General features: G+C 39.1%; 2 protein-coding genes across 25 annotated transcripts in view; one reads left to right on the forward strand and one right to left on the reverse strand.

Annotated features, from left to right (window-relative positions):
- The window catches only part of SH3GLB1 (SH3 domain containing GRB2 like, endophilin B1), a 38,727-nt gene extending 38,137 nt beyond the window's left edge, over positions 1-590 (reverse strand). For 4 of the 8 annotated variants that reach the window (XM_067043307.1, XM_067043288.1, XM_059061585.2 and 1 more), the window contains exon 1: positions 141-581. In XM_067043307.1, the coding sequence (XP_066899408.1) occupies positions 141-212 (72 nt within the window). In that variant the 5' untranslated portion in view covers positions 213-581. Of the gene's footprint in view, positions 1-140 lie in introns of all 8 variants that reach the window. The other 4 variants (XM_067043320.1, XM_067043313.1, XM_059061601.2 and 1 more) reach the window with 2 other exon arrangements.
- ODF2L (outer dense fiber of sperm tails 2 like) overlaps positions 1-14,373 on the forward strand; it is a 339,482-nt gene that overhangs the window by 224 nt on the left and 324,885 nt on the right. For 16 of the 17 annotated variants that reach the window (XM_067043246.1, XM_067043192.1, XM_067043195.1 and 13 more), the window contains exon 1: positions 374-1,239. The gene's annotated coding sequence lies outside the window, so the exon portion shown is untranslated. Of the gene's footprint in view, positions 1-373; positions 1,240-14,373 lie in introns of those variants that run through there. The other variant, XM_067043211.1, reaches the window with a different exon arrangement.

Raw genomic sequence — 14,373 nt, forward strand, 5'->3', positions numbered from 1 at the left:
GCCGCGCCCATCACCCGGGCCTCCGGCCGCAGTAGGCCCGCCGGGCGGTCGGCTAAGCCGGGTGCGGAGGGCGCGGCCGCCTCGGGTGAACCCTCCCTGGCTCCTTCGGGAGTCGCCACCCCTTTTTCCCGCCGCGGTACCTGCACTGCACGACTGAGGAAGGTGCCCGCGTCGGCCGCCAGCTTCTTCACGTTGAAGTCCATGATGTTCATCCTGGGAGGCAGCCGGGCGGAGCTGCCGGCTGACCTAGCGGGGAGGCTGAGGCGCCGCGGCTGGGCTGGGGCGCCGGGCGAGTGGCGGGGGCAGACGTGGTAGGTGGAGGGAGGCGGCGCCAGTCCCGCCGCCGCAGCTGTCGTTTCCGTGAAGGGGGAGAGAGAGGGTGGGGCGAGGGGAGAGAACTAACGCCTCGGAGCCGGCCGCGAGCCCAGGCGGCGGCGGCGGCGGCCGAGATACAGGGCCTGTCCCGCCGGGAGTGCCGCCACTAACATCGGCAGGGTCCGCGGTGGGCCTGTAGAGGACGACCGGGAAACCCGGCCGTGAAAGGCCGGGTCCCCAACGGAGGAAGAGAGCGCGGGCTGTGGGGCGGAGCCTTTGTAGAGGTTATCGCGGGAACAGCGACCCCTTCAGGATCGCCGCGGGGCGCGCCGGGAGCTTGGCCAGTTCCGCCTCGGGGAGGGTCGTGTTCGATGTCAGGTGCGCGCCGCTCTGCGGCTGAGGCGCTGCGTGTTTGCAATTGAGCCCCTGAGAACCAAGAGCAGAGACAACCCAAATCTCCCCTTTTTGTTTTAAGTGAAAATATGGAAGTTGTAGCATAAGATTACAGTATCTGTGAAATTAGAACCACCAGCTCCCTGTCATCTTGTAGCACCCGCGCCCCGCTGCTCCCTGACGCCTGGATGGCACTTGGCGAACGTTTGCAGAATATGGTCGAATTTAATGTCCCCACCGAGCCTGTCGTTCATTCATTCAGCATTATTATCTGCCGTGTACCAGGATTGAATCGTGCTGGAGATACCATGCTGAACAAGACTGTCCCTGCCCTCAGGAAGCTCTCAGTTCGGTTACTCGACAACCTTCAGAGACACCCCCATCCCCCTGCTCCAGTTCTGTTTCTGTTTGCTGCCACAAGGATTTCGTGACTGCCTAACGTGCTGGATTACAAGATCAACACTAGGTGCATACTTGGTGCGAAATACGGTGCCCAGGACTCCAAGTGCCGGGTGAAGAACGTATAAGATGGTGAGTGAGATAGAATAACCCTTAACTATTCAACGAGGCGAATTTTAATAACTAATGAAAATATGATGTGACTTTTAATGACTAATGAGAATATGATGTGAAATCTGTTCAAAACCCGGTAATTCCGAATGGCTTCTAAAGCAGTCTTCAGGATACAGCCTATGCTTGAACTAATTTAAAACAGGTGCAAGAACGGAGGGAGAGACATTAGTATTTCAAGAGTAAAAAAAAGCTCTATGTATTTTGTGTCTCTGTGCTTTTGTGTTACAATAGGACTGGAAAAATGCAGGCGAGGCAGGCAATGAAATGAGCTCACATTCATGCTTCAGTGTTGTACTGAAACAGTGGTCACAGCAGTAGGAGCTATGTTAAAGGCCCAAAGATTAGTTCCTAAGGGTATTATAAGGAACAGCAGATAACATAAATATTTGTGTTCTTTGTGGTGGTGACAGAAGCAACCACTTCTTTCCAAGGTAACTACGAAAGAAAGAGTCAACTCCATCTATCTTTCTTCTCATTTTTCCAGAAATATGGAAAAAGAAATATGTAATCAGGAATCTTGTTCTTTACTGTACATTTTAGATTTTTATGTGGAAAACATTTTATCTCTCTCCAGATGTCTGTTTTCACAAGTATATTTGTCATAATCTATGTCTGTTTCTACAAAAGGAACACAACACCTTCACCATTAGAGTCCTCTTCCTCAAACTTGTAGATCTCCTGATTTGAAAAAAAATCTTCACTTGTTCCTGTTGAGCCCTCTATAGCTATAATACTGATTCTTTTGTTTCACTGACAAATTCATAGACTAGTGTGTTGTCTCTATTTCCTTACCATCCTTACCATCTTAGAATTTCCTGCCTAGTTCCATGCAGTTGATTTCCACTTCTGTAACTATACCTAAACAGCATTCCTGAGGTTGCCAGTTATCTTCCTGATAAATCAAACGGCCTTTTCTCAGACTTCTACAGTGACTCTACACAGTTCCTTCCCACAACACACCTCTTTCCAGGGCCTTATTGTTTCCTGGTTTCCCTGCTACCTCCTGGACTTTCTCATTCTATTTTGCTGGCACTTCTGATGACTTTAAGTATTCCTTAAGCTTAATGTTTAGTACTTATTTATTGTTGTTGTTTTCTTTGATTAGTTTCTTAATTGAAACTTCAGTTATACTACTTAATTCTTTCATTCATTCATTTAGTAAATATTTTTTGAACATCTGTGTGCCACATGGCATTGTTCTTATGACTGGGAATATAGGCAACAAGACAGATAGCACTTGCTCTCATGGGAGTTTATAACTAATCCCATAAAACAGAAATTGAATAAGTAGTCATAAGTATGATAAAATGTCTAGGGGAGTCCAGAGTGCTCTTAAATGTTCACCTCCAGCCTGTACCTAGTAACCTGAATTTTAATTTGGAGGCTTGGTCTTTCTTTAAGTGTTCCAAATCACCTTTTAATGCTTTATTTTTCTGTCTGCCATACTAACTTCTTACGCCAATAGTTCAAGGTATTAGGAGAGCAATCTTTTAAAGTTCATATAAAGTGCTGAATATCTGAAATTATTCCCAAAGTTTTTAGCTTAAAAAATAAACAACATTTTTATAAAAATGACATTTTAGGTAGTATATATTTTAATGTTTTTTTTTTTTTTGTAGTGGCTGACAAAGTGTTCATTACCTTATGTTTAGACCAATGACATCGAAAGTGGAAGTATGTATACTTCATGGGTGTGCAAGATGATACACTGGGGCACATAAAGATATATTAGAAGTTTGGCTTGTGTTTACTTTTATCTAATAAATAGAAAAGTTTGTTTCATTAATTTTTTAAAAATACAGATTGACACTGGTGTCCCCACCTTGTGTTTATCAGATAGACACACATCACAAACAAACAAACATGAAGTATCCTAAGGGAAGAGTTGGAATTCCACAACTTGGAAGAGTTGAAATTAGTACTTTACTTTGATTATGTGCTTCAGCATATGGTTACATAATACATTGTGACTGGTTCTATGTCTTTGTAGATTATATTATCTATCTAGTTTTACCTAAATAAAACTTCACAGTAATGGACAGGTAGCCTAAAGAGTTTTCCCCCAATAAATCATCATTAAAAGTGTTGATACAAGCATAAGCAAACAGAAATGCCAGAATTGATACTTCTACTTGCTGCATTTATCAGGAAGATTGTTGAAATATGGATTAAAAGATGATAATACTTGGTTCCAGCTTTCAGGGAACTCAGAATCTAGTAGGGGAAACAAACTTGTAAAGCAGTGTGTGAACAGTACCTGTAAAAAGCTTGTTTAATATTGGGCAAGGGTGAGAAAGTGTAGAGGAGGTGGGTATTTATCAGAATAGGGGAGGTGATAAGACTTCTTGAGCTGGCTTTTTTTTTTTAACATCTTTATTGGAGTATAATTACTTTACAATGGTGTGTTAGTTTCTGCTTTATAACAAAGTGAATCAGTTATACATATACATATGTCCCCATATCTCTTCCCTCTTGTGTCTCCCTCCCTCCCACCCTCCCTATCCCACCCCTGTAGGTGGTCACAAAGCACTGAGCTGATCTCCCTGTCTTGAGCTGGCTTTTGATGGAGTTCATCTGCCAGATTGAGGCATGAGGGTGGGGAGAGATGATCACACTTTCAACTTAGAAATATCAGGTTTGGGGCAGTGTGGATAATGGGTTGGAGAGGGGAAAAGACAGGTAGCAAGAGTGATTAGGTATCCATTGCCATACTCACCCTGTACTCTGCTATCTTGAAATCTTGGATTTGGAAACTTCGTTTTGACCAAAATTCCCCCTCCTTTGATCTCTAACTTCTTTACTCATTTGAGTGTGTTCTCATCATCATCAAGGCCTGCAATCCCATGCCTTGTTTTTATTTGTCCTATTTTTAACTTTCACCAGTACTCTCAGTTCCTTTATTCTTCTGACCTATCAGTCTACCTTCCTGGTTGAATGTTTTCTCTGTGCGTGCTTTCAAACTGCCAAGCATCATTAGGGAGAATTGTACAACCTTGTAGATGGATGTTCGTATCAATGCATGATTGCTAACTTCCATTGAACCTTTATAACTACCTAAAATGCTTCTGCTTCTTCCTAATTAACTCTTTTTCACACACTCTGCAGAGCCTACTGCAAAATTTTGCCACTCTCCTAAGATGCCTGCCTTATTCTCATACACTCTTATTTTTAGCCTTCAATACTTTTTCTCTGCAGAGAAACTATGAATCATCAAGCTAAATGGAGGGAGCTCCTTCAATAAAATTCTCTTATTTCTACCTCTTATCCTTCTCCACACTCCTCCCCCAAATACTGCCAAATATTTCAAAGGAACTGTCCTAGGTGTTCTCTTCTGATTAGAGCTACTGCTTTCTTAATCTTGGCTGCATATTGGCATCACCTGGAGAGTTTAAGCATCCACTGATGCCTAGATAACAGTTCCAGAGCATGGACTGGGTATTCAGGTGGTCAGAAGTTCCCACAGGTGATTCTAATGTGTGGCCAAGGTTGAGAATGTACATATCATCCTCTGAGAACTTGGTCTGCCAGTCTCTACCCTCTGCCTACAGATACATTATGTTTCTCATCTTCTGGGCAGCAACCATTTCTTGTTCATTTTTATATTTTTATGGTCTACATTCCTGGCAACGTAGTGGATTCTCAAATACTCTTGTTAAATGAATAAAGTAATCAAATAAAGCTGCATACAGTTCTTTTGTGACTCCTCCTCCCCAACCTGAATTTCCAACTACAGATTCAGTATTTCCAGTGCTGAGCCTGTTGTAGTTTACTCTTTCTGAAAGTTACTTTTCTTTTTGGGTTTCCTATAACTTTAAGTTGAATTATATGCACCAAGTCACCTAAGCTAGAAATCTGATCCCCTTTGATTATTTCCTCTTATTTCCCATGTCTGATTGATTGAGTCCTGGCAGTTTTTTTCCTCTGAACTGTTTCTTGTCTTTATCCTCTTTTTTAAAAAATTGAGGTATAATTGACATTTAACATTATATTAGTTTTAAGTGTACAATGTAAAGATTCGCTATTTGTATGCATTGTGAAATGATCACCACGATTATTGTAGTTAACATTAGTCATCTTACATAGTTAAAAATTTTTTTTTTCTTGTGATGAGAATTTCTAAGATCTACTCTCTTAGCAATTTTCAAATATTGAATACAGCATTAGTAACTATAGTCACCAGACTGTATATTACATCCCCAGGATGTGTTTATCGCTGAAGGTTTATATATTTTGACTCCCGTCACCTGTTTATTCTTGTCCCCTTCCCCCTCTGGCACCACCAATCCGTTCTTTGTATCTATGAGCTAGTTTCTTTTGTTTTTATTTCTGTTAGATTCCACATATAAGTGAGATCATATACTATTTGTCTTTGTCTGACTTACTTCACTTAGCATAATACCCTCAAGATCCATCCATGTGGGCTTCCCTGGTGGCGCAGTGGTTGAAAATCCGCCTGCCGATGCAGGAGACACGGGTTCGTGCCCTGGTCCGGGAAGATCCCACATGCCGCGGAGCGACTAACCCCGTGAGCCATGGCCGCTAGGCCTGCGCGTCCGGAGCCTGTGCTCCGCAACGGGAGAGGCCACAACAGTGAGAGGCCCGCATACCGCAAAAAAAACAAACAAAACAAAAAAAGATCCATCCATGTTGTTGCAATGGCAAGATTTCATTCTTTTTATGGCTACATAATAGTCCATTGTGTATATATACCACATTTTCTTTATCCTTTCATCCATTGATGGACACTTAGGTTGATTCTGTATCTTGGCTATGGTAAATAATGCTGTAATGAACATGGGGGTGCAGATATCTTTTTGAGTTAGTGTTTTTGTTTTCTTCGAATAAATACTGAGAGGTGGAATTGCTAGGTCATATGGTAATTCTATTTTTAATTTTTTGAGGAATCTCCTTACTGCTTTCCATAGTGACTGCACCAATTTACATTCCCACTAACAGTGCATGTCCCTTTTTTCCACATCCTCACCAATACCTGTTATTTGCTGTCTTTTTGATAATAGCCATTCTGATATGTGTGAGGTAATATTTCACTGTGATTTTGATTTGAATTTACCTGATGATCAGTGATGTTGAGCATCTTTTCATGTACCTGATGGCTATCTGTATGTCTTCTTTGAAAAAATGTCTATTCAGATCTTTAGCCCATTTAAAAAATTGGATTTTCTTTTTTTGTTTTTTGCTATTGAGTAGTATGAATTCTTTATATATTTTAGATATTAATCCCTCATCAGATATGTTACTTGAAAATATTTTCTCCCACTCAGTAGGTTGCCTTTTCATGTTGTTGGTGTGGTGCTTTCCTTTGCTGTGCAAATGATTTTTAGTTTTATGTAGTTCCACTTGTTTATTTTTGCTTTTGTTGCTTTTGCTTTTGGTGTCAGATTTTTAAAAAATCTCTGAGTATATGCCCAGTAGTGGGATTGCTGGGTCATATGGTAGTTCTATTTTTAGTTTTTTAAGGAACCTTAATACTGTTCTCCATAGTGGCTGTATCAGTTTACATTCCCACCAACAGTGCAAGAGGGTTCCCTTTTCTCCACACCCTCTCCAGCATTTATTGTTTGTAGATTTTTTGATGATTCAAAGAGTCATGTACCACAGTGTTCATTGCAGCTCTATTTACAATAGCCAGGACATGGAAGCAACCTAAGTGTCCATCGACAGATGAATGGATAAAGAAGATATATATACAATGGAATATTATTCAACCATAAAAAGAAATGAAATTGAGTTATTTGTAGTGAGGTGGATGGACCTAGAGACTGGTAGTGAGGTAGATGGACCTAGAGACTGTCATAGAATGAAGTAAGTCAGAAAGAGAAAAACAAACACTGTACGCTACACATATATATGGAATCTAAAAAAAAAAAAGGTTCTGGAGACCCTAGGGGCAAGACAGGAGTAAAGACGCAGACGTAGAGAATGGACTTGAGGACACGGGGAGGAGAAAGGGTAAGCTGGGATGAAATGAGAGAGTGGCATGGACATATATACACTACCAAATGTAAAATAGATAGCTAGTGGGAAGCAGCCGCATAGCACAGGGAGATCAGCTCAGTGCTTTGTGTCCACTTAGAGGGGTGGGATAGGGAGGGTGGGAGGGAGACACAAGAGGGAGGAGATATGGGGATATATGTATATGTACAGCTGATTATAAAGCAGAAACTAACACAACATTGTAAAGCAATTATACTCCAATAAAGATGTTAAAAAATAAAGTTAAAAAATTTTTAAATTTTTAAAAATTAAAAAATCTCCAAGACTTACCTCAAAGAACTTACCACCTATGGTCTTATGTTCAAGTCTTTAATCGATTTTGAGTAAATTTTTGTATGTAGTGTAAGATAATGGTCCAATTTCATTCTTTTGCATGTGACTGTCCAGTTTTCCCAATACCATTTATTGAAAGAGAGTCTTTTCTCCATTGTATATTCTTGCTTCCTTTGTCATAAATTGACCATATAAATGTAGATTTATTTCTGGGTGGTCTGTTCTGTTTTATTGATTTATGTGTCTGTTTTTATGCCAATACTACACTTAAAAATTTATTTTAGCCCTGTACTATAGTTTCAAATCAGGGAGCATGATGCCCCTAGCTTTGTTCTTCTTTCTCAAGATTGCTTTCGCTATTCAGGGTCTTTTATGGTTCTATACACATTTTAGGATTGTTTGTTCTATTTATGTGAAAAATGCCATTGGAATTTTGATAGGGATTGTGTTGAATCTGTAGATTGCTTTGGGTAGAATGGACATTTTAATAATATTGATTCTTCCAATTCATGAGCATGACATATCTTTCCATTTATTTGTTCCTTCAATTTTTTCCACTAATGTTTTGTAGTTTTAAATATACAGGTCTTTCACCTCCTTGATTAAATTTGTCCCTAGGAATTTTGTAATTTTTGATGCTTTCTTCATTTCTCTTTCTGATAGTTCATTATTACTGCATATAAACACAACAGATTTTTGTATATTGATTTTGTATCATGCAACTTTACTGACTTTATTTATTAGTTCTAACAATTTGTTTTGGTGGAGTCTTTAGGGTTTTCTGTATCATGTGATTTGCAAATAGTGATAGTTTCCTTCTTCCTTTCTAACTTGGATGCCTTTTATTTCTCCCTTTTTGCCAAATTTCTCTGGCTAGAACTTCTAATACTATGTTGAATAAAGTGGAAAGAGTTGGCATCCTTGTCTTGTTCCTGATCTTAAGGGAAATGCTTTTAGCTTTTTATCTTTGAGTATGTTAGCTGTGGGCTTCTCATATATGGCCTTTGTTGTGTTGAGGTTTTTTTAAATCAGAAATGAGTGTTGGATATTGTCAAATGCTTTCTCTGCATCTATTGAGATGATCATATGATTTTTTTAAACATCTTTATTCGAGTATAACTGTTTTACAATAGTGTGTTAGTTTCTCCTTTACAACAAAGTGAATCAGTTATACATATACATATGTTCCCATATCTCTTCCCTCTTGCATCACCCTCCCTCCCACCCTTCCTATCCCACGCCTCTAGGTGGTCACGAAGCACAGAGGTGAACTCCCTGTGCTATGCAGCAGCTTCCCACTAGCTATCTAATTTACATTTGGTAGTGTGTATATGTCCCTGCCACTCTCTCACATCGTCACCGCTTACCCTTCCCCCTCCCCATATCCTCAAGTCCATGCTCTAGTAGGTCTGTGTTTTATTCCCGTCCTACCACTAATCTCTTCATGACGTTTTTTTTCCTTAGATACCATATATATGTGTTAGCATACGGTATTTGTTTTTCTCCTTCTGACTTACTTCACTCTGTATGACAAACTCCAGGTCTATCCACCTCATTACAAATAACTCAGTTTCATTTCTTTTTATGGCTGAGTAATATTCCATTGTATATATGTGCCACATCTTCTTTATCCATTCATCTGTTGATGGACACTTAGGTTGCTTCCATGTCCTGGCTATCATAAATAGAGCTGCAATGAACATTTTGGTACATGACTCTTTTTGAATTACGGTTTTCTCAGGGTATATGCCCAGTAATGGGATTGCTGGGTCGTATGGTAGTTCGATTTTTAGTTTTTTAAGGAACCTCCATACTCTTCTCCATAGTGGCTGTATCAATTTACATTCCCACCAGCAGTGCAAGAGTGTTCACTTTTCTCTACACCCTCTCCAGCATTTATTGTTTCTAGAGTTTTTGATGATGGCCAATCTGACCTGTGTGAGATGATATCTCATTGTAGTTTTGATTTGCATTTCTCTAATGATTAATGATGTTGAGCATTCTTTCATGTGTTTGTTGGCAATCTGTATATCTTCTTTGGAGAAATGTCTATTTAGTTCTTCTGCCCATTTTTGGATTGGGTTGTTTGTTTTTCTGTTATTGAGCTGCCTGAGTTGCTTATAAATTTTGGATATTAATCTGTTGTCAGTTGCTTCATTTGCAAATATTTTCTCCCATTCTGAGGGTTGCCTTTTGGTCTTGTTTATGGTATCCTTTGCTGTGCAAAAGCTTTTAAGTTTCATTAGATCCCATTTGTTTATTTTTGTTTTTATTTCAATTTCTCTAGGAGATGGGTCAAAAAGGATCTTGCTGTGATTTATGTCATAGAGTGTTCTGCCTATGTTTTCCTCTAAGAGTTTGATAGTGTCTGGCCTTACATTTAGGTCTTTAACCCATTTTGAGTTTATTTTTGTGTGTGGTGTTAGAGAGTATTCTAATTTCATACTTTTACAGGTAGCTGTCCAGTTTTCCCAGCACCACTTATTGAAGAGGCTGTCTTTTCTCCACTGTATATCCTTCCCTCCTTTATCAAAGATAAGGTGACCATATGTGTATGGGTTTATCTCTGGGATTTCTATCCTGTTCCATTGATCTATATTTCTGTTTTTGTGCCAGTACCATACTGTCTTGATTACTGTGGCCTTGTAGTATAGTCTGAAGTCAGGGAGCTTGATTCCTCCAGCTCCATTTTTTGTTCTCAATATTGCTTTGGCTATTCGGGGTCTTTTGTGTTTCCATACAAATTGTGAAATTTTTTGTTCTAGTTCTGTAAAAAATGCCAGTGGTAATTTGATAGGGATCGCATTGAATCTGTAGATTGCTTTGGGTAGTAGAGTCATTTTCACAATGTTGATTCTTCCAATCCAAGAACATGGTATCTTTCTCCACCTATTTGTATCATCTTTAATTTCTTTCATCAGTGTCTTATAGTTTTCTGCATACAAGTCTCTTGTCTCCTTAGGTAGGTTTATTCCTAGATATTTTATTCTTTTTGTTGCAATGGTAACTGGGAGTGTTTTCTTAATTTCACTCTCAGATTTCTCATCATTAGTGTATAAGAATGCCAGAGATTTCTGTGCATTAATTTTGTATCCTGCTACTTTACCAAATTCATTGATTAGTTCTAGTAGTTTTCTGGTAGCATCCTTAGTATTCTCTATGTATAGTATCATGTCATCTGCAAACAGTGACAGCTTTACTTCTTCTTTTGCTATTTGGATTCCTTTTATTTCTTTTTTTTCTCTGATTACTGTGGCTAGAACTTCCAAAACTAGGTTGAATAAGAGTGGTGAGAGTGGGCAACCTTGTCTTGTTCCTGATCTTAGTGGAAATGGTTTCAGTTTTTCACCATTGAGAACAATGCTGGCTGTGGGTTTGTCATATATGGCCTTTATTATGTTGAGGAAAGTTCCCTCTATGCCTACTTTCTGCAGGGTTTTTATCATAAATGGGTGTTGAATTTTTTCAAAAGCTTTCTCTGTATCTATTGAGATGATCATATGGTTTTTCTCCTTCAGTTTGTTGCTGTGGTGTATCACGTTGATTGATTTGCTTATATTGAAGAATCCTTGCATTCCTGGAATAAATCCCACTTGATCATGGTGTATGATCCTTTTAATGTGCTGTTGGATTCTGTTTGCTAATATTTTGTTGAGGATTTTTGCATCTATGTTCATCAGTGATATTGGCCTGTAGTTTTCTTTCTTTGTTACGTCTTTGTCTAGTTTTGGTATCAGGGTGATGGTGGCCTCATAGAATGAGTTTGGGAGTGTTCCTCCCTCTGCTATCTTTTGGAAGAGTTTGAGAAGGATAGGTGTTAGCTCTTCTCTAAATGTCTGATAGAATTCGCCTGTGAAGCCATCTGCTCCTGGGCTTTTGTTTGTTGGAAGATTTTTAATCACAGTTTCAATTTCAGTGCTTGTGATTGGTCTGTTCATATTTTCTATTTCTTCCTGGTTCAGTCTCGGCAGCTTGTGCATTTCTAAGAAATTGTCCATTTCTTCCAGGTTGTCCATTTTATAGGCATAGAGTTACTTGTAGTAATCTCTAATAATCTTTTGTATTTCTGCAGTGTCAATTGTTACATCTCCTTTTTCATTTCTAATTCTATTGATTTGAGTCCTCTCCCTTTTTTTCTTGATGTGTCTGGCTAATGGTTTATCAAATTTATTTATCTTCTCAAAGAACCAGCTTTTACTTTTCTTGATCTTTGCTATTGTTTCCTTCATTTTTTTTTCATTTATTTCTGATCTGATCTTTATGATTTCTTTCCTTCTGCTAAATTTGGGGTTTTTTTGTTCTTCCTTCTCTAATTGCTTTAGGTGCAAAGTTAGGTTGTTAATTCGAGATGTTTCCTGTTTCTTAAGGTAGGATTGTACTGCTATAAACTTCCCTCTTAGAACTGCTTTTGCTGTATCCCATAGGTTTTGGGTCGTTGTGTCTCCATTGTCATTTGTTTCTAAGTACTTTTTGATTTCCTCTTTGATTTCTTCAGTGATCACTTCGTTATTAAGTAGTCTATTGTTTAGCCTCCATGTGTTTGTATTTTTTACAGATCTTTTCCTGTAATTGATATCTAGTCTCATAGCGTTGTGGTCAGAAAAGATACTTGATACGATTTCAATTTTCTTAAATTTGCCAAGGCTAGATTTGTGACCCAAGATATGATCTATCCTGGAGAATGTTCCATGAGCACTTGAGAAAAATGTGTATTCTGTTGTTTTTGGGTGGAATGTCCTATAAATATCAAGTAAATCCATCTTGTGTAATGTATCATTTAAAGCTTGTGTTTCCTTATTTATTTTCATTTTGGATGATCTGTCCATTGGTGATAGTGGGGTGTTAAAGTCCCCTACTATAATTGTGTTACTGTCGATTTCCCCTTTTAAGGCTGTTAGTATTTGCCTTATGTATTGAGGTGCGCCTATGTTGGGTGCATAAATATTTACAATTGTTATATGTTCTTCATGGATCGATCCCTTGATCATTATGTAGTGTCCTTCTTTGTCTCTTGTAATAGTTTTTATTTTAAAGTCTATTTTGTCTGATATGAGAATTGCTACTCCAGCTTTCCTCTGATTTCCATTTGCATGGAATATCTTTTTCCATCCCTATTCCATCACTTTCAGTCTGTAAGCGTCCCTAGGTCTGAAGTGGGTCTCTTGTAGACAGCATATATATGGATCCTGTTTTTGTATCCATTCAGCCAGTCTGTGTCTTTTGGTGGGAGCATTTAATCCATTTACATTTAAGGTAATTATTGATATGTGTGTTCCTATTACCATTTACTTAATTGTTTCGGGTTGTTTTTGTAGGTCTTTTCCTTCTCTTGTGTTTCTTGCTTAGAGAAGTTCCTTTAGCATTTGTTGTAAAGCTGGTTTGGTGGTGCTGAACTCTCTCATCTTTTGCTTGTCTGTAAAGGTTTTAATTTCTCCATCAAATCTGAATGAGATCCTTGCTGGGTAGAGTAATCTTGGTTGTAGGTTTTTTTCCTTCGTCACTTTAAATATGTCCTGCCACTCCCTTCTGGCTTGTAGAGTTTCTGCTGAAAGATCAGATGTTAACCTTATGGGGATTCCCTTGTGTGTTACTTGTTGTTTTTCCCTTGCTGCTTTTAATATGTTTTCTTTGTATTTAATTTTTGACAGTTTGATGTATCTTGGCGTGTTTATCCTTGGGTTTATCCTGTATGGGATTCTTTGTGCTTCCTGGACTTGATTGACTATTTCCTTTCCTATATTAGGGAAGTTTTCAACTATAATCTCTTCAAATATTTTCTCAGTCCCTTTCTTTTCCTCTTCTTCTTCTGGGACCCCTATAATTCAAATGTTGGTGCATTTAATGTTGTCCCAGAGGTCTCTGAGACTGTCCTCAGTTCTTTTCATTCTTTTTTCTTTATTCTGCTCTGCAGTAGTTATTTCCAATATTTTATCTTCCAGGTCACTTATCCGTCCTTCTGCCTCAGTTATTCTGCTATTGATCCCATCTAGAGTATTTTTCATTTCATTTATTGTGTTGCTCATAGTTACTTGCTTCCTCTTTATTTCTTCTAGCTCCTTGTTAGCTGTTTCTTGCAATTTGTCTATTCTATTTCCAAGATTTTGAATCATCTTTACTATCATTATTCTGAATTCTTTTTTAGGTAGACTGGCTATTAGCTCTTCATTTTTTAGGTCTGGTGTGTTTTTATCTTGCTCCTTCATCTGCTGTGTTTTTCTTTCTTCTCATTTTGCTTATCTTACTGTGTTTGGGGTCTCCTTTTTGCAGGCTGCAGGTTCGTAGTTCCCTCTGTTTTTGGTGGCTCTACCCAGTGGCTGAGGTTGGTTCAGTGGGTTGAGCAGGTTTCCTGGTTGGGGGGACTAGTGCCTCTGTTCTGGTGGATGAGGCTGGATCTTGTCTTTCTGGTGGGCAGGTCCACGTCTGATGTTGTGTATGGGGATGTCGGTCACCTTATTGTGATTTTAGGCAGCCTCTCTGCTAATGGATGGGGCTGTAGACCTGTCTTGCTCTTTGTTGGGCATAGGGCATCCAGCATTGTTCATTGCTGGTCCTTGAGTGAAGCTGGGTCTTGGTGTTGAGACGGAGATCTCTGGGAGATTTTCACCATTTGATATTATGTGGAGCTGGGAGGTCTTTTGTGGACCAGTGTCCTGAGGTTGGTTCTCCCACCTCAGAGACACAGCCTTGACACCTGGCTGGAGTGCAAAGAGCCTTTAATCCACACAGCTCAAAATAAAGGGGAGAAAAAAATAGAAAGGAAAGAAAGGAAGGAAGGAGGAAGGGAGGGAAGGAAGGAAGGAAGAA

The sequence above is a fragment of the Kogia breviceps genome, chromosome 1, assembly GCF_026419965.1.
Source record: "Kogia breviceps isolate mKogBre1 chromosome 1, mKogBre1 haplotype 1, whole genome shotgun sequence".
NCBI lineage: Eukaryota > Metazoa > Chordata > Mammalia > Artiodactyla > Physeteridae > Kogia > Kogia breviceps.